General features: G+C 28.5%; 2 protein-coding genes across 2 annotated transcripts; one reads left to right on the forward strand and one right to left on the reverse strand.

Annotated features, from left to right (window-relative positions):
- The first annotated feature begins 553 nt into the window (after window positions 1–553).
- LOC100872489 (uncharacterized) lies at window positions 554–2,703 on the forward strand. The gene is made up of 3 exons (XM_031916375.2): window positions 554–941; window positions 1,114–1,290; window positions 1,407–2,703. The coding sequence occupies exons 1-3, from the start codon at window positions 768–770 to the stop codon at window positions 2,250–2,252; spliced, it is 1,197 nt and encodes a 398-aa protein (XP_031772235.2). The 5' UTR covers window positions 554–767; the 3' UTR covers window positions 2,253–2,703.
- A 1,597-nt stretch (window positions 2,704–4,300) lies between these two features.
- LOC100870228 (protein scabrous) lies at window positions 4,301–8,379 on the reverse strand. The gene is made up of 3 exons (XM_003693438.4): window positions 7,984–8,379; window positions 7,541–7,880; window positions 4,301–6,520 (listed from the first exon to the last, which is right to left on the reverse strand). The coding sequence occupies exons 1-3, from the start codon at window positions 8,211–8,213 to the stop codon at window positions 5,027–5,029; spliced, it is 2,064 nt and encodes a 687-aa protein (XP_003693486.1). The 5' UTR covers window positions 8,214–8,379; the 3' UTR covers window positions 4,301–5,026.
- Window positions 8,380–8,949: the final 570 nt, after the last annotated feature.

The following is an 8,949-nucleotide window of genomic DNA, read 5'->3' on the forward strand; positions in this document are numbered from 1 at the left end:
GATCACTAAGACAAATTTGTATATATTTATTTATATTTATGTATATATAGATATGTATAGATGATGAAGGTTTTTTTTTTTTATAAAAAAATTACTAAATGATTACTGAAAAACTATTAATTTAAAAAATATTTTAATTTGAATTTTGTGAAAATTACTAAATGAAAAACAAAAAAAATATAAACAAAATTATTTTACATTGCTATTTTCTTGTTTTTTATATGCTAAATTTTATAAGATTAGTATTATATCTAAACTCACTGGCGTAAGTGATTTAGTTTTTTTTTTTTATAAAAAATAGCTATCAGCTATATATTCATTTTATTTAAAAGTCTATTCGAAAAAAGGAAATAATCTAAATTCTAAAATATCTTTTATGATTCAACCTAATATAGGAAAAAATCTCCTATATTAAATTATATATCTTTTTAAATCATTAATTTTTTCTGTAAAATATTTTTTAATATTATAATCAGTAGCTTTTATATTCGGATAAATCGATTTAAATAAAAAATTCTTTTAGTAGGAGTGAGAGCACATACTCGTAGCGAAAGGGTTAAATTATACACGTGGTCTCCCTTCCCTCATCGAGAGTTTATTACGTTGGTATTATATGAGAAATCAAGTATTGTATACAATTCGTAACTTGCATTATTAAGAAAAGAAATATTAATATAAAGATAACATTATTATAAATTGATTATAAAAATCATGAAAATAATTAAAATTTCAAGACAATAATAATAAAAACAATAAAAACGATAATAATGGACACATTACACAATAAAATGAAGCATTCATTGAGCGGCGCAGAAACTTGCGCATTCAACAAAATGTGTAGGTTATGCCTTCGCGTCGAAAATCATTTAATATCGATATTTACCGACAAAGAAAACTCAAAATGCTTGGTTTCTCGTATTCGAGATTGTTGTCCTATTACGGTGAGTAATCTTAATACTTTATATTATGATTTTTAATCGAATTCGCAATTTTTTGTTTTTTCTCCTTGCACATTTTATTTTTTACTTCTAAATTCAAAACAAATTTTTTATATGTATGTGTAAATATGTTTTTATGTGTGTGTGTATATATATATCTTTTTTTTCATATCAGTTGGAAGACGACAGACTACCGAAGATGATATGTCACGAATGCGAGGAAAAGGTAGCCGCTACGTTCGAGTTTCGCGAACAATGCAGAAAATCGGAACATTTCTTGCGATCATATTACGAATCGTGTATCTCGGACAAACTTGATCTTGTTAAAATATCAGATTACAAAACTGTTTTGGTAAGTTTGATTATCAATTTACTTTGAATAAGTATAAGTTATTTTCAAAATTAGATTTTTCTGATAATTTTCTTTTTGTAACAAAAAGAACAATATTAAAAAAATTGTAATTTTAGGATTACAATGTTAAAGCTAATTCAAATATGTGTACGAATCTTGATGTAATCGATTTGAACGAAGATTCGGAAAAGAATCAACAAGCATTTAATGAACGAAAAAGTGAAAATTCTATATTAAATACACAATATGAAAGAAAAAAAATTTTTGAATCAAAAATTGTTCATAATGAAATTGTGAAAGAAAAGGTAATGATGAAATCAATATCACCATTTTTTAATGATGATCGAAATCTTGATGAAAAAGGAAAAAATAAAAAAAAAGATAAGATAATCGATCAAATTTATTTTTTTAATAATGAACATAAATACATAGAGAAGGAAAGCGATAATATTTCCAAGGAAAGTGGTGATAATACTTCCAAGGAAAGCGGCGATAATATTTCCACGGAAAAGGTGAAAATTTGTAATGATACAATGAAAATGCTATATCTGTGCGATATCTGTAGCAAAACTTTTGCTTCGAAATCTGGATTGCGATTTCATTTGAAATCACATGATGCTGTAAAGTCTTATCCATGTCGATACTGTGATAAACGATTTGTGATTCCTAGTTACACCAAAAGACATGAAAAAATTCATACGGGCGATAAACCATTTATTTGTCAATATTGTAGTGTAACTTTTGCTTCTTCAAATGGTTTAAAATATCATTTAAGATTGCATACAGGTGAAGCAAATTATTCTTGTGAAATTTGTGGCAAATGTTTTTATCGACATAAATATCTAAAAGAACATATATTCACACATACAGGAGAGAAACCATATGTTTGTAAAACATGCGGCGCTTCCTATGGAAGTTCTGGCAGCTTATTCGTGCATAAGAAAAAGTGCAAAACTATATAAATTATTGTATAAAATATATATAAAAAATAATAGACATAAAATAAACAAATACATATTTCTTATATCTAATATCTAAATGCTAATACTTCAATAACTATATTATTGCATATTCATTTAATAAAGCTGAAATCAGTATCAAATTTCTAACTTGGCAGTCAAATTTGGCTATAAAAATCCATAAAATAATTAGTTAATTATCTAATTTGTGATTATTCTGCTTTATAATTCCTAATCTTAAAGATATACGAATTATTATAATTCATCTACATTATAAATATTTACTTTATCGACTGCCCATTAATAGATATTATAGATATGTACTGTTTTATTGATCGAACATATAGCGTCATCAAATGCACAATTATATAAAATAATATACTTTTATTCGTATAGTTTTAGTAGATAGCTTGAGATAGGTTATATATAATTATACGTTCATTGAAAACGCTCATGTCTCGGCTCATTTTTCAAATCATCTCATTTTCAATCTTCAAATTCTTTATTTAATCAAAATCTTCGTTTTTTTTAAATCAATATTTTACAGCTTTTTATATCAATGCGCAAATGGAATCTATTTTTTTATTTCTTTTAATTTTGTATAGTGGCTTTTTTTGTCATCTCTTTTATATTTTTGAGAAATAAAATTAATTCTTTGTATGGATCATTATTCAATATATTTTTAAAAATATTATTACATCAGCTGCATATATCAAATATATCTATATATCTATCCATAATCTTTTTACTTGTATGATATTCAAAAATTACTCACCAAAAAGAAAATTGTAATCTCCGCCAATACAGCCTGTTTATTTTCGTTGGTATATGTGACAACTATGATCCACGATGTATTATAGAATCCGGAAGGAAAACAAATAAAAAAAAGGCAGAAATAAAATAAAAATTAAACAATCAGCGTCATCTCTAGAATAATTATATATAATTAAATAAAACAATTATATTCTACTATAGATAAGAAGAATAAATATAGAAGAAATAGAAATAATAATTATCAGCGTCATTTGAATGTCAATAATATCTGACAACATATTCAAAAGATGGCCCCGTTTCTTTAATTTTTACTCTACCTTACCTTATAATGTCTAAGATGTTTTTGATATTCAAAAAATGGCGCTGATGATCAATTCTTACTCTCTGTTTTATTATCTCCTTGCCTATACATGTTTTATTTAAGACACTCTAGAGATGGCGTTAAATCCTCAATTTTTACTTCCAATTTTTATCTTTCATTATTTGTTTTTTCTCTATATTCATAATATTATAAAATTTATATGCTCGAGAAACGGCAATCTTATTAATTTTAATAATTCTTCTTTGCCTAATAAATTAATTAAGAATTTTATAGAGAAATTTTATTATTCGATTTTTATATTTCGCAAAGAATCTAAAATTTTTATATTATTTTATTATCTAGCCATGCCCAATATAATTTAAATAAAGATTTATTTAAATAAAGGTTTATCTTCTTATACAGAAGACAACATAATTTCTTATCATATTTCTTATCATATTTTATGAAAGAAAATTTAGTTAAGAGAATAATTGACAAATTTTTTATGCGCATGAAAAGCTTTTTTTGTTTATGAAATATTTAATTATACATAAGATAGGTAATTTTACGAATTTTATGAAGTCATTAGAATTACATTAATAATATTTGCATAAAAATTTAATTTCAATTTTATTATATAAATAATCTTATGTATTAAATTATAAACTTTAGTAATAACATTATATAATGATTTTAAAAATAATAAAATCATTCTTGAAAATATGTGAAAAATTTTAGAGAAGAACAGAAAAAAAAATGTATTGATTTAAAACAAAATTTAAAAAAAAAATAAAAATGATAAAAAATTTAACAATAAGAAAAAAGGTAATTTGTTTTATTTCATATGAATCATAATTAGCTATCATATTATGAAGAAAAAAAAAAGAAAAATAAAATTTCTCATATATCTTTAGAATTATCATTAATTTTATTCGTAAATTATATAATTATATATACAATTAAATAGATGTGTAAATTTTGTAATAAGATTAAAAAAATTTTATTTAAAGAATAAACATTAATAAAGATAATAAATATAGAGGTAGTGATGTCGTATCCGAATATTTGGTAATTCGAATATATATTACGAAATTATGAATTAACAATGGCTAATGCAACGACTTTACGATTATAGATGAAATATCATGTCGCAATCTTTTTACTACAACTTAAATATTTATATATATGATGGACGAAAAATATCACATCGCAATGTTTATTACATAACGTCGCATGAAATACAATAGTCTCTACTTTAGCGTCCATAATTGCAATCGAATCCGTTTATTTTGCAAATTGACTTAAAAAGAGACTTTGAAAGAAAGGAAAGAAAATGAATCAGATTAGTAGAACATTAAAATCTAGATAAAACAAACATTACTGTATTTCACATTTTAACAATATTATTAATGAGCAACATAAGGAAACAAATTATTTTCACAGAATATTATGATATTCTCTATGTATTAAATAATTTTTTTTCAAAAAGTTAATGAATTTTTAGATAAAATATCTCATATCCTAATAAAAAACATGCGAAAAATATCTCGTCATATAATGTCATATAAATAATATTGTAATGCGAAATATTTCATTCATAATATTGCATGAACGACATCATGATAAAATATCTTATGCAATAGCAAAAGAATTAATATAAATCTTTGGTATTTAAAAACAGGAATTCATTAACCAAACATTATCATGATCGACAATCGGTATTCCTGCGTATGGACATTTCTGAAGAAGCAATCGACATCCATTGATTAATGTCAGATCGAAACCATGTTAGACCTAAAGAATATTTTCCATTCAAATTCGCATGTTGGCATCGACTAAACCACCATCCGCCATGATAATTTTTGGCGCAATGAGTCGTACTAGTGTCCATGTCTCGATCTTTTGCACTGAAAGCCATTCCGTTCTGATAAGACAGAGCATCAGTCGCGTTACCAGAATATCCGTAAACATCTAATCTATAACCATTTTCTTTCGATTCAATCTTGAACGAATCGTATTCAGCACGCCAATGTTGGCCGTAAATGTCTAACATATCGATACGAAGACTGGTACAATTGTCAGAATTGGTGAGTCTATGAAGGAATTCATTACCGATCCAATATTCGCTAACCGGTGATCCGAAACCAAGAGAATAATCATTCCAATTGCGATCGAAATCGAGAGTTCCATCGATACGACGGGCAATTACGATCCAACCTTCGTGGCAAAAAACTAATATCGGTCTGCCTTCTTTACCTGCTTTTAAAAGTCTCAGTCCGTCCATAGGTTCGTTTATAGGTTCGTTTTGCACACAATCACTAGTCAAATTGTGTCGAATTAAATGATATCGATCTTCGAGTTCTTCAAAATTCGAGAACGCATCGTTCGACGATTCCAGTGATGACGAGATAAACGAGGTAATCGAAGATCGATGAAAATCGATTATCGAACAAGTAGCATTTAATCGATCAATCACTTTCTCTTGTTTATCGCTCTTCTCTTGAAGCTTAGACGCACTGACGCTTAAAGCTTGTACGGTACGACGTAAATTGTTTAGCTCTTCTCTAGTCAACGAAAGTTCAGCCGCTTTTTGAGCGGCATTTACACCGAGTCGCATCAATTCCCATTTTGTAGACGAATTATTTCTTTCCATGACGTCTTCAAGAGATCGTAATGAATCGAACAGTGAGCCGAGTGATTCATCGATATTGTTCTCGTTACTAATATTCGAAATTTTTTCAGATAATTCGATTTGAGCCTTTTCTAAACTTTTTATACGTTTGCTTAAACCAGACCATTCTTGATTCTCGTATGTCGTAATACGTTTTTCCAATGATGCCCGTTCTCTCATCGTGAGAAAAATTTTATGTTCGAGACTTTTCAAACGATCATTCAGCCGCATTCGATATCCTTTTTGTTTCAAATAGTGTTTTCTTACAAGCCTGTGTCGAGGAACACTGTGTGACGCGACAGCTGTAGTCTTGGGATCACTATTCCCTGTGCTCGACTCACCGAAATACGACGATACCGTTCCCACTACCGTACCAGCTGTCACTGTTCGTGTCTTTTTTTCCATTTCTCTTTCTCTACCTTCTTCCCCTCTTTCAACATTTACTCTATGTTCAATCAGGGAATTCACATTAACTGAAGACGAATCGCATTTAAGAGACTTTACTTCGATTTGGATTGAATTCAACTGAAATTAAAGTTTTTATCATGTTAAATGCGCGATATAAAACATGATATTTTTTACGGGTACAAATTGCGAATAAGTCTTGTATTATTGTTACGATTAATTATTATATTTTACCACAATAATTGCAAATAAAAAAAGTAAAATACAAAAATTAATGAGCAGAATGCAGATAAAAATTTTTATAAATAAATAAAATTAGATAATATTATAATTTTATTTTAAATATTTTATAACTTTATTTTAACTATATTTTATAACTTATTTTCTACTACTATTTTCTTCTATTACTATTTTACTTCTTTTATTACTACTATTTTACTTCTACTATTTTCAATTTTTTTAAATGCATAAATAGAATATATCAATAAAAAATTAGGGCATAAAGAAGAAGAGTAAAAAAACAACAGTGCAACAAAAACAGAAAGAGAAAATATAATCCGAAATTATAATAAACGTAGCTTCTCAAATATGCAAAATAAAATATAAAAAAAAAAAGAATAAACAAAAATAAAAAAAAAGAAATTAAAAAGAACTAAGAATATAAATGAACATTAAGCAGCTGCAGAATAATGAAAGAACCCGCCACTGAAATATGTAATCGGTCGGCTAACTAACACGATGGCAGAGCCTAGCAGGTGTTTCAACTTGTCGGTGTTCCACATAAACGCAATATTCATCGAATTACTGCGTTTCTGCAGCTGTCTTGAAACAAAATATGCCACATTACTTGTGTGCGTAATGAGTAAAGCACAGATGGTAAGAGTGTGAGCGAAAAATGGGGAAGGAAAGCAGGAATGAAGGAAGGGAATAAAAAAAAAAAGAAAAAAAGAAAAAGAAAAAAGAAAAAGGTAGGATGAAATGGTGGCAGATGCATACGATCGATCGGGCACGAGCAGGTGGACGAGCTCTGAACCATAAACAGGATTCCAAAGTGAAAAAAAAGAAGAATCCTAAACTGAAGAGAAAGTAACACGTGGTCCAACGACCGAAAAAAGCGAGTAGTCCAAAAAAAAATGTTACCTGACTGGAAACATCGGCATAAGTACGAAAGAGCAAACTAAACCGTTCTTTCATTGCGGCGATATCAACGCGAATTGTTCCGAGGACAGCTTCGATCTTGGTAATTCTGCCACCGAGATTTCGAATTCCTTTCCCAACTGCAGCAACATCCCCCTTCAAAAGTGCAAGTTCACCTTTCATTCTGGATCTCTCGGCAAGTTCTTCGCTCACATTTCTTGTACGAAGAACTTCAGCAACTTCTCCTTGAAGTTCGGTAACTGCGCTTCCTAACCATCTTACACGCAACTTTTCGTTTTTTGCCTCGTTCCCATTACCACCGTGTAGAGAGGTTATCTCTTTTCTATGAATGAATACCACGATCGCCAATAGAAATAAAATTCTACTTGTTAATTCGAGTTTGATCATCTATCGATCACAATGCAACAACAAAGATTTTCTTTTACCTTAATTGTTTAATTTCGTTTTTCAGAACGAACAATTCTGTATTTTTCTCGATCGCATGTTTCAAGCTTGCTTCAAGAGCGTTGTAATCCTGTTGCCGATGATCAATAAGAGCATTTACTTGTTCCCGTAGCGATCTTATAGCGTCCGAAATATTTTCCTCGCCGTGAATTTCTACCCGCGTAACGACCACTACGAATATTATACACAATAGCCAGTCTTTCCTGGTCATTTTTCTATATGGTAATCAGTATTTCTGCTGTTATCATCGAATAAATCATAAATAACTAATAAACTAATATACTAACTATACTATATTATATTGTTTTGTTATTAAATATTATTGACGATCGTTGTCGTCAGCAAAAATTAACATTTATGGTTCGACCACCGAAAGCTCACTGGCTTAACCAACGGCCGCCCTGCCAGTTTTATATCGTCCTTTCCTTAAAAGGTTGGGGGTAGAGAGTATAAGGAGCAGGTGTGCATTCAGAACACGACCAACGTTCCGTGGCCATGCATTGTCTCGTGCCTGCAAGCTGTGCCCTCGATACTCGGCTATCATCATCATCATCAGGTCTTTATCCCTACTACTTTTTACATTACTTCTATTTGAAAATCACAGTTTACTTATTAATTAGGAAATTAATTAATTTATGTTTTCGAATATAAATTTTACATTATTGTATAAAAACAAAATAGGTAAAAATAAAAAAAAATAAAAAAAGAAAAAATAAATAAAATTATAAAAAAAAATATATATTATATATATATATATGCGTGTATTGTGTGCGCGTATATACACTTAAGTGAAAAGATAATAGTTTATTTAAAATTTAACTTGTACTCTAACAAGATTTTATATTTCCTCTGCAGAATTCCGTACTCACACACTTAGTTTCGTTGCGAATTTAATATTATACATTTTATTGCCGATGAGATTATTTCAAAAGAAAATAGCAGAATAG

Source organism: Apis florea, unplaced genomic scaffold (genome assembly GCF_048593485.1).
Source record: "Apis florea isolate Af1SG1 unplaced genomic scaffold, ASM4859348v1 contig_3493_pilon, whole genome shotgun sequence".
Lineage (NCBI taxonomy): Eukaryota > Metazoa > Arthropoda > Insecta > Hymenoptera > Apidae > Apis > Apis florea.

What these genes read in the sequence shown, in the direction of transcription:
- LOC100872489 (XM_031916375.2), top strand. Translation starts at nt 768, where the DNA reads ATGGACACATTACACAATAAAATGAAGCATTCATTGAGCGGCGCAGAA. An exon ending in GAGATTGTTGTCCTATTACG is followed by an intron (nt 942 to 1,113) that starts GTGAGTAATCTT and finishes TTTTCATATCAG; the next exon opens with TTGGAAGACGACAGACTACC. An exon ending in CAGATTACAAAACTGTTTTG is followed by an intron (nt 1,291 to 1,406) that starts GTAAGTTTGATT and finishes TTGTAATTTTAG; the next exon opens with GATTACAATGTTAAAGCTAA.
- LOC100870228 (XM_003693438.4), bottom strand. Translation starts at nt 8,213, where the DNA reads ATGACCAGGAAAGACTGGCTATTGTGTATAATATTCGTAGTGGTCGTT. An exon ending in AACGAAATTAAACAATTAAG is followed by an intron (nt 7,881 to 7,983) that starts GTAAAAGAAAAT and finishes ATTCATTCATAG; the next exon opens with AAAAGAGATAACCTCTCTAC. An exon ending in ATGCCGATGTTTCCAGTCAG is followed by an intron (nt 6,521 to 7,540) that starts GTAACATTTTTT and finishes CTTTAATTTCAG; the next exon opens with TTGAATTCAATCCAAATCGA.